The sequence below is a fragment of the Amblyraja radiata genome, chromosome X (genome assembly GCF_010909765.2).
Source record: "Amblyraja radiata isolate CabotCenter1 chromosome X, sAmbRad1.1.pri, whole genome shotgun sequence".
Taxonomy (NCBI): Eukaryota; Metazoa; Chordata; class Chondrichthyes; order Rajiformes; family Rajidae; genus Amblyraja; species Amblyraja radiata.
Window position 1 is genome coordinate 7129247 of NC_045999.1, and position 15099 is coordinate 7144345.

Here is a 15099-nt window from a genome sequence, read left to right on the forward strand (position 1 = left end):
TGCTGTATGACTCTATTTGGATTTGATAATGAAACAACACACGTCAAGGGTGGGGATGGTGCAGATAATGGAGGGGTGGATATTTCTGGCTGTGGATACAGCTGAAGCGAGGCCTCTGTTTACTGTGAACGTTGCCCGGATCCCTCTCACTCACAGGCACAACAACGACAAGACATTGCACATCTGGGTCAACGAGGAGGACCACACTCGAGTCATCTCCATGGAGAAGGGGGGCAACATGAAGAGGGTGTTTGAGACGTTCTGCCGAGGTCTCAAAGAGGTGGGTGAGATTCTGCGTAACAACCAGAGCAAAGGAACTGGCCTGGTGCAGTGGTGGAGGCCATTGGGCCCATCATGCATGTGCTGGTTCTTTGGAAGAGTCTTCCATTCAGTCCTATCCCCCAGAGCCCTGGAAACACTTTTAGGTCTTTACTTAATGTTCTTCTTCTCTGCTCTGTTCCAATAGAGCTTCCCTGTCACCAACCCACTCAACCTCCATCACCATTGCCCCACCACTCTCCATAGTTGAGGTCAGTGTTGATCAGTGTTGAAGAGCCTGATGGTTGTTTTGAAGAAGCACAGTTTTCAGCTCCTGTCCTTTCTTCCTGATAGTCGAAATGAGTGTGTGGTCAAGGAAGTGTAGGTCTTTGATGATGCTGGCTGTCATTGTTCTTAGTTTAGAGATTCAGCGCGGAAACAGGCTCTTCGGCCCAATCAGGTCCATGCCGACCAGCGATCCCCGCACATCAACACTATCCTACACACGCTAGGGACAATTTTTACATTTACCAAGCCAGTATACCTACATACCTGTACGTCTTTGGAGTGTGGGAGGAAACCGAAGATCTCGGAGAAAACCCTCGCAGGTCGCGGGAAGAACGTACAAACTCCGTACAGACTTTTTTCTTTTCCCCTTCCCCCTATCTGCCTTCCCCAGGCTTCACATGTTATGCCTCTCTCATCCTAATCTTACACGTTTTGTCTTTTCATCACTGGACTTTGTCCACCCATCAGGCAATTAAAAAAACTCCCCTCATTTGGATCCACTTCACTTGCTGGGCTTTGCCCCGCTCCCAACTCTCTTCCAGCTTTCTCCCCCCCCCCCCCCCCCCCCCCCCTGCTACATGCAGTCTGAAGAAGGGTCCCAACCTGAAACATCACCTATCCATGTTCCCTGTAAAGGTTTCTGTCGGAGGCAAGGCTCTGTTGTGACTAGCACAAGAAGACACGTCCACCACTGAGTTAGAGTCAAAGAGCATCTTTATTCAGCAATCACTGCTTTTTATAATTAAAGGTCACCTGGCCTCAGTCTTGAGGCTCAGGCATGAGTTTCACAAGCTTCTAATTTAGATTACACATATATTTATATTACATATATTACATTTTGTGCCCAGATATCACATTCCCCACAGATGCTGCCTGGCCTGCTGCGTTACTCCAGCAGAAGGGTCTCGACCCGAAACGTCACCCATTCCTTCGCTCCATGGATGCTGCCTCACCCGCTGAGTTTCTCCAGCATTTTCGTCTACCTTCGATTGTTCCAGCATCTGCACAGTTCCTTCTTAAACATTGTGTCTTTATGCGATGCTTTTCTCTTTTCAACCAAAATCACAACCTCTTGGTGGAGGAAGGAACTGCAGATGCTGGTTTAAACCGAAGACAGACACCAAAAGCTGGAGTGACTCAGCGGGACAGGCAGCATCTCTGGAGAGAAGGAATTGGTGACATTTCGGGTCGAGACCCTTCTTCAGACCTCTTTGGTCATCCAAAGTTCCTTGTCTCTCCTTATTGCAGCAGACCAGCCCTGAATGCCGATCAATTAATCTCTCACATGTCATAATAAGGACTTATCCATCAACAGCTGTTCCCAATTTACTGCCTAGCTCCTGTAATAATGTTGTAATCTGCATTGCCTTACTGTACTAACTCCCCCCATCTCAATACAGACAGAACACGTTTCCCAGTGATCAATAACTTTTTTCTTTTTTTTCTTTTTTTAAATTTATTTTTATTAGAAGTACAGTAAATTACAGTAATACACATCACATATATCTTATTACATTTGTTGTACCACTTCGTTTTTTGAGCTTTAAAAAAGGTAGAAATAAAAGAAGTAAGGAAAGTGAGCAAGAATCGTGAAGGTGCAGGAAAGTGTTGGGGAAAGAAAGCCCCTTAGAGAAGAAGTTAGAGAAGGAAGTAAAGAAAGGAAATAGACCCTAGAAAGAAAAGAAAAAAAAGGAGAAACAATCGCTCTATTATAACACAAAACTCCGCAAAAAAGGATATACCAACCGTGATCAGTAACTTACGTAACTCTGGTTCATTGTGTCTTATTTATGAACCAGCACCTGCGTTAAAAGTTACAGGGAGAACCTTGGTGGGTTTTCCAGACTACTGGATGTTATTCTTTTTTAAAACCGCAAAATCTTTTAGATGTTAAACAGTACTATAATTTCCCAGAGAACCTGGTGAGTTTAATGGGAGCATGGGAGCCAGGGCCTCAGACTTACCGAGGGGGAATTTCTTTCGTCAGAGGGTGGTGGATCAATTGAATTCATTGCTACAGACGGAGGTGGAGGCCAAGCCGTTGGGTGTTTTAAAGGCAGAGATTAGTAAAATTAAATTAAATTTCTTTATTTATATAGCACATTTTTAGTCAACTTGCATTGACCCCAAAGTGCTTCACATAATTACATCCACACACACAGGCAAAGGTGGGTGAAGTGTCTTGCCCAAGGACACACACAGGCAAAGGTGGGTGAAGTGTCTTGCCCAAGGACACAACGACAGTATGCACTCCAAGCGGGATTCGAACCAGCTACCTTCCGGTTGCCAGCCGAACACTTAGCCCATTGTGCCATCTGTCGTCCCAGTAGTAGGTTCTTGATTAAGGGCATCAAGGCAGGAGAATGTGGTTGAGAGGGGAAAATAGACCAGCCACGATCGAAGGGCAGAACAGACTCAATAGACAATAGACAATAGGTGCAGGAGTAGGCAATTTGACCCTTCGAGCCCACACCGCCATTCAATGGCTGATCATCCCCAATCAGTACCCCGTTCCTGCCTTCTTCCCATATCCCCTGACTCCGCTATCTTTAAGACTCAATGGGCCGAATGGCCTAATTGTGCTCCCATGTCTTATGGTCTTAAAACCATCATTGAAACATATAAGGTACACAAAAAAGCTGGAGAAACTCAGCGGGTGCAGCAGCATATAACCATATAACCATATAACAATTACAGCACGGAAACAGGCCATCTCGACCCTTCTAGTCCGTGCCGAACACGTATTCTCCCCTAGTCCCATATACCTGCGCTCAGACCACAACCCTCCATTCCTTTCCCGTCCATATAACTATCCAATTTATTTTTAAATGATAAAAACGAACCTGCCTTCACCACCTTCACTGGAAGCTCATTCCACACAGCCACCACTCTCTGAGTAAAGAAGTTCCCCCTCATGTTACCCCTAAACTTCTGTCCCTTAATTCTCAAGTCATGTCCCCTTGTTTGAATCTTCCCTACTCTCAGTGGGAAAAGCTTATCCACGTCAACTCTGTCTATCCCTCTCATCATTTTAAAGACCTCTATCAAGTCCCCCCTTAACCTTCTGCGCTCCAAAGAATAAAGCCCTAACTTGTTCAACCTTTCTCTGTAACTTAGTTGCTGAAACCCAGGCAACATTCTAGTAAATCTCCTCTGTACTCTCTCTATTTTGTTGACATCCTTCCTATAATTAGGCGACCAAAATTGTACACCATACTCCAGAATTGGCCTCACCAATGCCTTGTACAATTTTAACATTACATCCCAACTTCTATACTCAATGCTCTGATTTATAAAGGCCAGCACACCAAAAGCTTTCTTTACCACCCTATCTACATGAGATTCCACTTTCAGGGAACTGTGCACAGTTATTCCCAGATCCCTCTGTTCACCTGCATTCTTCAATTCCCTACCATTTACCATGTACGTCCTATTTTGATTTGTCCTGCCAAGATGTAGCACCTCACACTTATCAGCATTAAACTCCATCTGCCATCTTTCAGCCCACTCTTCCAACTGGCATAAATCTCTCTGTAGACTTTGAAAATCTACTTCATTATCCACATCCTCACCTATCTTAGTATCATCTGCATACTTACTAATCCAATTTACCACACCATCATCCAGATCATTGATGTACATGAAAAACAACAGTGGACCCAACACAGATCCCTGTGGCACCCCACTAGTCACTGGCCTCCAACCTGACAAACAACCATCCACCATTACTCTCTGGCATCTCCCATTCAGCCACTGTTGAATCCATCTTGACACTCCACCATTAATACCCAACCATTGAACCTTCTTAACCAACCTTCCATGAGGAACCTTGTCAAAGGCCTTACTGAAGTCCATATATACAACATCCACTGCTTTACCCTCATCAATTTCCCGAGTAACCTCTTCAAAAAATTCAAGAAGATTAGTCAAACATGACCTTCCAGGCACAAATCCATGTTGACTGTTCCTAATCAGACCCTGTTTATCCAGATGCTTATATATATTATCTCTAAGTATCCTTTCCATTAATTTTCCCACCACTGACGTCAAACTAACAGGTCTATAATTGCTAGGTTTACTCTTAGACCCCTTTTTAAACAATGGAACAACATGCGCAGTACGCCAATCCTCCGGTACTATTCCCGTTTCTAATGACATTTGAAATATTTCTGTCATAGCCCCTGCTATTTCTACACTAACTTCCCTCAATGTCCTAGGGAATATCCTGTCCGGACCTGGAGACTTATCCACTTTTATATTTCTCAAAAGTGTCAGTACTTCCTCTTCTTTGAATCTCATAGTTTCCATAGCTACTTTACTTGTTTCCCTTACCTCACATAATTCAATATCCTTCTCCTTGGTGAATACCGAAGAAAATAAATTGTTCAATATCTCCCCCATCTCTTTTGGCTCTGCAGATAGCTGTCCACTCTGACTCTCTAATGGACCAATTTTATCCCTCGTTATCCTTTTGCTATTAATATAGCTGTAGAAACGCTTTGGATTTACTTTCACCTTACTTGCCAAAGCAACCTCATATCTTCTTTTAGCTTTTCTAATTTCTTTCTTAAGATTCTTTTTACATTCTTTATACTCCTCAAGCACCTCATTTACTCCATGCTGCCTATAATTATTGTAGATCTCTCTCTTTTTCCGAACCGTGTCCAATTTCCCTTGAAAACCATGGCTCTTTCCAATTTTTACTATTTCCTTTCAACCGAACAGGGACATAAAGATTCTGTACTCTTAAAATTTCACCTTTAAATGTACTCCATTTCTCTTCCACATCTTTCCCATAAAACAAACTGTCCCAATTTACTCCTTTTAAATCCTTTCGCATCTCCTCAAAGTTAGCCTTTCTCCAATCAAAGATCTCAACCCTAGGTCCAGTTCTGACCCTCTCCATAATTATATTGAAACTAATGGTATTGTGATCACTGGTCCCGAACTGTTCCCCAACGCATACCTCTGCCACCTGACCTGTCTCATTTCCTAACAGGAGGTCCAGCACCGCCCCTTCTCTAGTAGGTATTTCTATGTATTGCTGCAAAAAACTATCCTGCACACATTTTACAAACTCCAACCCATCCAGCCCATTTACAGAATGTGTTTCCCAGTCTATGTGTGGAAAATTGAAATCTCCCACAATCACTACCTTGTGCTTACTACTAATATCTGCAATCTCCTTACATATTTGCTCTTCCAATTCTCGCTCCCCATTTGGCGGTCTATAATACACCCCTATAAGTGTTGCTACCCCTTTCCCATTTCTCAGTTCCACCCAAATAGCCCCCCTAGACGAGCCCTCTAATCTATCCTGCCAAAGCACTGCTGTAATATCTTCCCTGATAAGCAATGCAACACCTCCACCTCTTGCCCCTCCAATTCTATCACACCTGAAGCAACGAAATCCTGGAATATTTAGTTTCCAATCACAGCCCTCCTGCAACCATGTTTCACTGATCGCCACAACATCATACTTCCAGGTGTCAATCCAGGCTCTAAGTTCATCCACCTTTCTTACAATGCTCCTAGCATAAAAATATACACATTTAAGAAACCCACCCTCTCTTATTCTCTGTTTATTGTCTTTTTCTTCTCTCTCCCCTACATTTTGGGTCAGAGTGCTACCATTCTCTGCCTCCTGCCTCACACACTGACTGCTAGCTTTCCCAATTTGAGTCCCTCCCCCCAACCATACTAGTTTAAAATCTCCCCAGTAGCCTTTGCAAATCTCCCCGCCAGGATATTGGTCCCCCTCGAGTTCAAGTGCAACCCGTCCTTTCTGTACAGGTCGCACCTTCCCCAAAAGAGGTCCCAATGATCCAGAAACTTGAATCCATACCCACTGCACCAGTCCCTCATCCACTCATTTATCCTCCACCTCGCTCCATTCCTACTCTCACTGTCGCGTGGCACAGGCAGTAATCCTGAGATTGTTACCTTTGCAGTCCTTCTCCTTAACTCTCTACCTAACTCCCTAAATTCTTCTTTCAGGACCTCTTCTCTTTTTTTACCTATGTCGTTGGTACCTATATGTACCACAACCTCAGGCTCCTCTCCCTCCCATTTCTGGATTTCTTGGACACGTTCAGACACATCTCTGACCCTGGCACCAGGGAGGCAAACTACCATCCGGGTCTCCTGTCTGCGTCCACAGAATCGCCTATCCGACCCCCTGACTATAGAGTCCCCTATTACAATTGCCCTCCTCTTCTTTTCCTTACCCTTCTGAGCAACAGGACCGGTCTTTGTGCCAGAGGCCCGGCCGCTGTCGCTGCCCCCAGGTAGGCTGTCTCCCCCACCCTTACTCAAACATGAGTACTTATTTTCAAGGTGTACAGCCACCGGGGTACTCACCAGTCCCTGCCTCTGCCTGTTGCCCTTCCTAACTGTGACCCAGTTTTCTGTCTCCCGTGGTCTTGGAGTGACCACCTCCCTGTAACTCCTTTCTATGACCTCCTCGCTCTCCCTGAGCAGACAGAGGTCATCGAGTTGCTGTTCCAGGTTCCTAACACGGTCCCTTAGGAGCCCCATCTCGACGCACCTATGGAGCGAAGGAGCGAAGGAAAAAGGCAACGTTTCGGGCCGAAACCCTTCTTCAGACTCATACAAGATTGAAACATATAAGATTGTTAAGGGCTTGGACACGCTAGAGGCAGGAAACATGTTCCCGATGTTGGGCGAGTCCAGAACCAGGGGCCACAGTTTAAGAATAAGGAGTAAGCCATTTAGAACAGAGACGAGGAAACACTTTTTCTCACAGAGAGTGGTGAGTCTGTGGAATTCTCTGCCTCAGAGGGCGGTGGAGGCAGGTTCTCTGGAGGCTTTCAAGAGAGATCTAGATAGGGCTCCTAAAAATAGCGGAGTCAGGGTATTTGGGGAGAAGGCAGGAACGGGGGACTGATTGTGGATGATCAGCCATGATCACATTGAATGGTGGTGCTGGCTCGAAGGGCCGAATGGCCTACTCCTGCACCTATTGTCTATTGTCTATCATATTAGTTTGACACAATTTGCCAGGAATAAACTATTACTGCCATCTCTTGATCGCTGATCCTTGCCCAATTTTCTCAATGGAGATGAAAGCTTATTTTATCCATCCACGGACCAGATGACACTTTATTTAAGAGAGGGCAGATTCTTGCCCTGGAGATGGGCAAACATGTGGGACTTGCTCCTCACAGGGATGGGTTTATTTATTTTGTTTACTATTGTCACGTGTACCGAGGTACAGTGAAAAGCTTTTTGACCGCGTGCTATCCAGTCAGAGTGTACAAGACGAAGGATACTGCATTCAGCACAAGATATAACATTGAAACATTTAGTGCAAGATTAACGTTAGAGATACAGCGCGGAAACAGGCCCTTCAGTCCACCAGGTCCGCGCCGACCAGCGATCTCTGCATATTAAAGGGCCTGTCCCACTGAACGAGGTAATTCAAGAGTCTCCCGAGTTTTCCCCTGATTCGAACTCGGACAATGTCCGTAGGAGTTCGTGAATGTCTCGTAGCGAATCGTACCAGTAAAAAGGAATTTTTTTCATCACGAGTATTTTTTCACTCGTGGACGTTTTTCACAGTGTTGAAAAAAAGTCACGAGTTTACCGGATTTCCCGAGTACCTGCCGTTACTCGTACGAGCCGCTACGGGACATCCACGAACTCCTACAGACCCGCTACCGACATTCTCCGAGTTCGAATCAGGGGAAAACTCGGGAGACTCTTGAATTACCTCGTACAGTGGGACAGGCCCTTTAATATGCAGAGATCGCTGGTCGGCGCGGACCTGGTGGACTGAAGGGCCTGTTTCCGCGCTGTATCTCTAAACTAAACTAAACTGGTGATTGTTGGTCAGCATGGACTCAGTGGGCCGAAGGGCCTGTTTCCATGCTGTATCTCTAAAGTTAATCTTGAATTACCTCGTACAGTGGGACAGGCCCTTAACACTATCCTACACACAATTTTTACATTTATCTACATACCTGTACGTCTTTGGCGTATGGGAGGAAACTGAAGATCTCGGAGAAAACCCACACAGGTCACGGGGAGACCGTACAAACTCCATACAGACAGCACCCATAGTCGGTATCGAACCCGGGACTCTGGCGCTGTGAGGCAGTAACTCTACCGCTGCGCTACTGTGCTGACCTACGGTATAACAGTGAAGGGAGGAAATGGATGCTGAATAAACATAGTAGGGAAAAATGAATGAGAGGATGAGAAGAGACTGATGTAGAGGGTCACCCCTTGTACAGACCAGAAGGGCCCAATGGCCTGTTCTCTGCTGCAAGTTCCATGCAACTTTACATTTTTCACCAATGTCGTGAACGCCAGATGGAAGTCGAGTGCTCATGTCAACCATGTTCCCCCAGGTGGAGAGACTGATCTTGGAGAAAGGCTGGGAGTTTATGTGGAACGAGCGGCTGGGCTACATCCAGACCTGCCCGTCCAACCTGGGCACTGCACTGCGAGCTGGGGTGCACATGAAACTGCCCATGCTCAGCAAGGTACCGTAACCCCGAGAGGCACCGAGCCTCACCGCACAATGCACAGAGGCCACCTCCGCACCCTGCCCGGTACTGGCACGGTGGCGCAGCGGTAGAGCTGTAGCCTTTACAGCGCCAGAGACCCCGGTTCGATCCTGACTACGGGTGCTGTCTGTATAGAATTTGTACATCCTCCCTGGGACCTTGAGGGTTTCCCCCGGGTGCTCTGGTTTCCTCCCACTCTCCAAAGACGTGCAGGTTTGAAGGTTAAGGGGGGTTCGGTAAGTTGTAAAATTGTGAGTAGGTTAGTGTACGGGGTGATCGCTGGTTGGCACAGTCTCGGTGGGCCGAAGGGCCTGTTTCCACACTGTATCTCTAAAATCTATAATCTAAATTGGCCCTTGTGGCTAAAGGGATCAGGGGGTATGGAGAGTAGGCAGGGATGGGATACTGAGTTGGATGATCAGCGATGATCAGATCGAATGGCGGTGCAGGCTCGAAGGGCCGAATGGCCTACTCCTGCACCTATTGTCTATGTTTCTATGTCTCCCCCCAGTAGTACCTCCCTGTATCTGATCCACACTCCCCCTGCCCTGGGAGTGTGTGATGGGACAGGCGAGAGGGAGATTTACTCCGAATTTAGTATCGTTTTGTTTAGTTTGTAATACAGGCACTTCAGTCCAACGAGTCCATGCCGACCATCGATCACCCATACACTAGCTCTATCCTACACACTAGGGAGAATTTATAGAAGCCAATTAACCTACAAACTGGTACGTCTTTGGGATGTGGGAGGAAACTGGAGCACCCAGACAACCATATAACCATATAACCATATAACAATTACAGCACGGAAACAGGCCATCTCGGCCCTACAAGTCCGTGCCGAACAACTTTTTTCCCTTAGTCCCACCTGCCTGCACTCGTACCATAACCCTCCATTCCCTTCTCATCCATATGCCTATCCAATTTATTTTTAAATGAAAGCAACGAACCTGCCTCCACCACTTCCACTGGAAGCTCATTCCACACAGCTACCACTCTCTGAGTAAAGAAGTTCCCCCTCATGTTACCCCTAAACTTCTGACCCTTAATTCTCAAGTCATGTCCTCTTGTTTGAATCTTCCCTATTCTCAAAGGGAAAAGCTGCTCCACGTCAACTCTGTCTATCCCTCTCATCATTTTAAAGACCTCTATCAAGTCCGTCCTTAACCTTCTGCGCTCCAGAGAATAAAGACCTAACTTATTCAACCTTTCTCTGTAACTTAGTTGTTGAAACCCAGGCAACATTCTAGTAAATCTCCTCTGTACTCTCTCTATTTTGTTGACATCCTTCCTATAATTGGGCGACCAAAATTGTACACCATACTCCAGATTTGGTCTCACCAATGCCTTGTACAATTTTAACATTACATCCCAGCTTCTATACTCAATGCTCTGATTTATAAAGGCTAGCATACCAAAAGCTTTCTTTACCAGCCTATCTATATGAGATTCCACCCGGGCGGTCACAGGGAGAATGTACAAACTCCGTGCAGACAGGATCCAACACGTCTCTGGCTGTGTAAGGCAGAAACTCTACCGCTGCACTGCCGTGTAGCCATAATGGGCCTGTCCCACTTACGCAACTTTTTCGGCGACTGCCGGCACCCGTCATAGGTCGTTGCGAATCGCCGAAAATTTTCAACATGTTGAAAATCCAGCGGGGACCAGAACAAGGTACGATGCGTTGAGCGCAACATGTCGCCTGTAGGGTCGTGAGCCGTCTCCTCAGTCGCCCAAAGAGTCGTAGCGTCTTTCTGGTCGCCGCTGGATTTTCAACACGTTGAACATTTTCGGCGACCTGCAACGACCTATGACGGGTGCCGGCAGTCGCCGAAAAAGTCACCTAAGTGGGACAGGCCCATTAATCTAAAATGTTATTTTAAACCATCGCAGTCCAGTTCTGCACAAGGACAGGGACACAAATGCTGGATATTTGGAAACAGCATGACCACGTATTCCTGGTCTGGGCCTGGGGTGGGGGGGGGGGTGGGGGGCAAGATAAAGGGAGCTTTACTCCGCATCTCACCCTTGTGGTCTCTACCCTTTTTTTTTTTTTTCCAGAAAGTTTTTTTATTCGATTTTTAAACAAGTGTACAATTTACAAGGGTAGGTTGAAAGCTCATACAATTTAAAAAACACTGAAACAAAATTATCAAATTAAAATATTAACATTTTTATCTATAATATATTCAACCTCCTGCGGTGACCAGCGTTCACAGAAGGTCTCCACAGTCCCCGTGGACACCGCATGCGTGTTCCCACTCTAGGGACACGCAGGCACGGACGTAACCCCGGAAAAGGGCCAGGCAGCCGACCGCTGTGTGGCCATTCGCTGCCCGCTGCCTGGACCCGCGAATGGCCATCTTGGCCAAGCCCAGGAGCAGACCGACAGAGAGACCCCCTCCACCCTCCCGACCCTCCCCCCTCTGTGGTCTCTACCCTGGGAGTGTGTGCCAGGGCAGAGCAGAGCTAGTCTGTATCCCACCCTTGCACACTCCGAGACCATGTGCAGGATATTAAGTGAATCTACACATACTGCAGGAAAACGGGGCCAAGATGGAAGATAGGTCAGTGCAGCACAGAAACAGAGCTATAATTGCTGTGCCAAACATAATGCCTAATTAAACTAATCTCCTCTGTCCGAACATAATCCATGTCCCTCCGTTCCCTGCCTACCGAAAAGCCTCTTAAATATCACTATTGTCTCTGCCTCCTCAACCAACCCCAGGCAGCACGTTCCAGGCACCCACCACCCTCTGTGTAAAAAAGACTTGCCCAGCCCATCTCCGTTAAACTTGTTTTTCACACCTTAGACAATAGACAATAGGTGCAGGAGTAGGCCATTCAGCCCTTCGAGCCAGCACCGCCATTCACTGTGATCATGGCTGATCATCCACAATCAGTACCCCATTCCTGCCTTTTCCCCATATCCCCTGACTCCGCTATCTTTAAGAGCTCTATCCAACTCTCTCTTGAAAGCACACAGAGAATTGGCCTCCACCGCCCTCTGAGTCAGAGAATCCCACAGACTCACAACCCTCTGTGTGAAAATGTTTTTCCTCATCTCTATTCTAAATGGCTTACCCCTTATTCTTAATCTGTGGCCCCCTGGTTCTGGACTCCCCCAACATCGGGAACATGTTTCCTGCCTCTAGCGAGTCCAAACCCTTAATAATCTTTTATGTTTCAATAAGATGCCCTCTCATCCTTCTAAACTCCAGCAAGCCCAGCTGCTCCATTCTATCAACATATGACAGTCCCGCCATTCTGGGAATTAACCTCGTGAACCTACGCTGCACTCCCTCAATAGCAAGAATGTCCTTCCTCAAATTTGGAGACCTAAACTGCACACAATACTCCAGGTGTGGTCTCACTAGGGCCCTGTACAACTGCTGAAGGACCCCTTTGCTCCTATACTCAACTCCTCTTGTTATGAAGGCCAACATACCATTCGCTTCCTTCACTGCCTGCTGTACCTGCTTGCTTACTTTCAGTGACTGATCAACAAGGACCCCCAGATCTCGTTGTACTTCCATTTCACTTCTCAACCTCCGATGTTGCAAAGTTTGTCCAACCTTTCCCCACAGCTCTGCAAATCCTCTAAATCCATCCTGATGATCATCCAAGCACCTGTGAACAGTGGAGGAGAATTGACAAGAGATACACAGATACAGTGCAGAAACATGCCCTTTCGGCCTACCGAGGCCATGCCAATCAATGACCACCCCATCATCATCGGCGGTCACTCGAAACGAGTATGACTGTCCTCTCCTCTCCATAGGGGTCATCTACTTGTGGGTCTGCAGATGCCTGTAGAGGCCGATCCGCGGGGAGATGAGGGAGGCGTGGGTTCGAATCCCACTTCTGACACCATGTAATGAGTCGACTCGAACACACATCAAGATACAACACATGTTTATTAAATTTACACACAGCAGCGATCCACACACCTTGGTGCAACGTGGGCAGTGTAGACTGGTGGTGGTTGGTAGTCGTCGAGCTCCCTTCTCTCTCCCTCTCTCCTTATGGTGCTGTCTCTGCGACACGGTGTAGTTCCATTTCGTGACGTGCAGCTCTTTCCCGCGCGGATTTCCTCCAGGAGCGCCTGCCTGTCCAGTGCAATGTGCTCCCAGTTGCTCAATGCGATGTGGAATTTCTTCAGACTGTCCTTGACGATCACCCCATACACTAGCACTATCCCACACGCCACACCAGCAGCAACAACTCACAATTTTTTTTAAACCAACACCAATTTACCTACAAACCTGCACGTCTTTGGAGTGTGGGAAGAAACCGGAGCAGCCGGAGAAAACCCACGCGGTCACAGGGAGAGCGTACAAACTCCGTGCAGACAGCACCCATAGTCAGGATCTAACCCGGGTCTCTGGCGCTGTAAGGAAGCAACTCTACCGCTGCACCACCGTGATACTGTGAAGCAGCAAGGGGGCTTTTGAGGGGCAGAATGGTCTCCAACCCCCCTCTCTCTTCCTCGTGTTGCTCTTTCCCAATATAATGGGCGTTTCCAGCCCGAGCCTTCGCCTTGTGTGCGAGGGGTGGGGACCATGCACTCACTGTGGTGGGACAGGAGGCCTGGCTGGCGTATGGAGGCACCGGTCGACTCAATCAGTTCCCATGTTTCAGGATCCTCGCTTCCCCGAGATCCTGGAGAACCTGCGGCTCGAGAAACGCGGGCCGCGGGGAGAGAACACGGTGGACATCGACGGTGTGGTCGACATCTCCAATCTCGACCGGCTGGGCATGTCCGAGGTAGGTCAACGGTACCGTCCATACATGTCCAACACCGTACACAAACAAACACTCCGAGGGAAGGCATGGCGGGTGTGGAGGAATAATGGGAGCAGGAGGAGGCAGAGGGAGGTGGCGGAAGGAGTGATGATAGCTGGGGGAAGAGGGAGGAGAATGGAGAGTGGAGGGGAGATGAGGGAGGCGTGGGTTCGAATCCCACTTCTGACACTATGTAATGATTCGACGAACACACATCAAGATACAAAACATGTTTATTAAATTTGCATATAGCAAATCTGCAGACATCATATCTCTGAGCTTCTACTCATTCTATCTAGAGTAAGCAGGCTCTTGACAATATGAAGCACATAATAGGTGGAGTCACTACTAACAAACACTATAACAGGCTAGTATGAAATAACCAATCTACAGAGGGGATGGGGAGACGGGAGGAGAGAAGAGGGGAGGGAGAGTGCAAGGGGGTAGAGAAGGGAGGGGAAGGAGGGGGTGGGGTGGGTGGGACATTTGGTGGGCGAGGGGGTTGGGTGGGGGTGGGGTGTGGAGGGAGGGGTGGGTGGGACATTTGGTGGGGGAGGGAGTTGGGTGGGGTGGGCGGGGGGGTTGGGTGAGTGGGGTCTGGAGGGAGGGGTGGGTGGGACATTTGGTGGGGGAGGGTGGAGGTGACGGTGATGGTGATGGGGGGGGGGGGTCAGTCTCCCACTGACCGCTGTGTTCTCCGGGGGTGCCGCGGGTTCTAACGGCAGGAGGTTTGCTGCCCCCTGCAGGTGGAGCTGGTCCAGGTGGTGGTGGATGGGGTGAACTCCCTGACTGAGTGTGAGAAGAGACTGCAGAGGGGACAGGACATTAAGGTCCCTTCACCCCTGGCCTCTGGCAGATGCTGAGCTCCCTCTCTCGACTCCGTCCGTGTGCTTAACGTGTCGTTAACGTGTTACCGTGGCTTCCAGCTCTCTGTGAATGTTTCCCCAGCAGCAGATCCTATAAAGTCCCCGTGTTACACCCACCGTAACATGGCTGTTTGTGGTCAGTTTATTCTTCACCTGACCGGTTCATCCGGTGACCACAACCGTGGACCAGTGACCATGGGGGGGGGGGGGATCAGACCCCCTGTTCCATCACTAACTGGGTCATCCGACCAACCCTTGACCCACTGCTGACTTTTTTTGCCCTTCATAAGTGCCAAACACCATTGGGAAATAAGCCCATGTTAACGCATGAGGTGGTCTGTAGTATTCAGTTGCAGGGGTAGGATTGGATT

General features: G+C 47.9%; 1 protein-coding gene across 2 annotated transcripts in view; it reads left to right on the forward strand.

Moving 5' to 3' along the window:
• The window catches only part of LOC116968321 (creatine kinase U-type, mitochondrial-like), a 30343-nt gene extending 15493 nt beyond the window's left edge, over positions 1 to 14850 (forward strand). For both annotated transcript variants that reach the window (XM_033015065.1, XM_033015066.1), the window contains exons 6-9: positions 157 to 280; positions 8919 to 9053; positions 13719 to 13844; positions 14609 to 14850. In XM_033015065.1, the coding sequence (XP_032870956.1) occupies positions 157 to 280; positions 8919 to 9053; positions 13719 to 13844; positions 14609 to 14725 (502 nt within the window). In that variant the 3' untranslated portion in view covers positions 14726 to 14850. The remainder of the gene's footprint in view (positions 1 to 156; positions 281 to 8918; positions 9054 to 13718; positions 13845 to 14608) is intronic.
• The last annotated feature ends 249 nt before the right edge of the window (positions 14851 to 15099 follow it).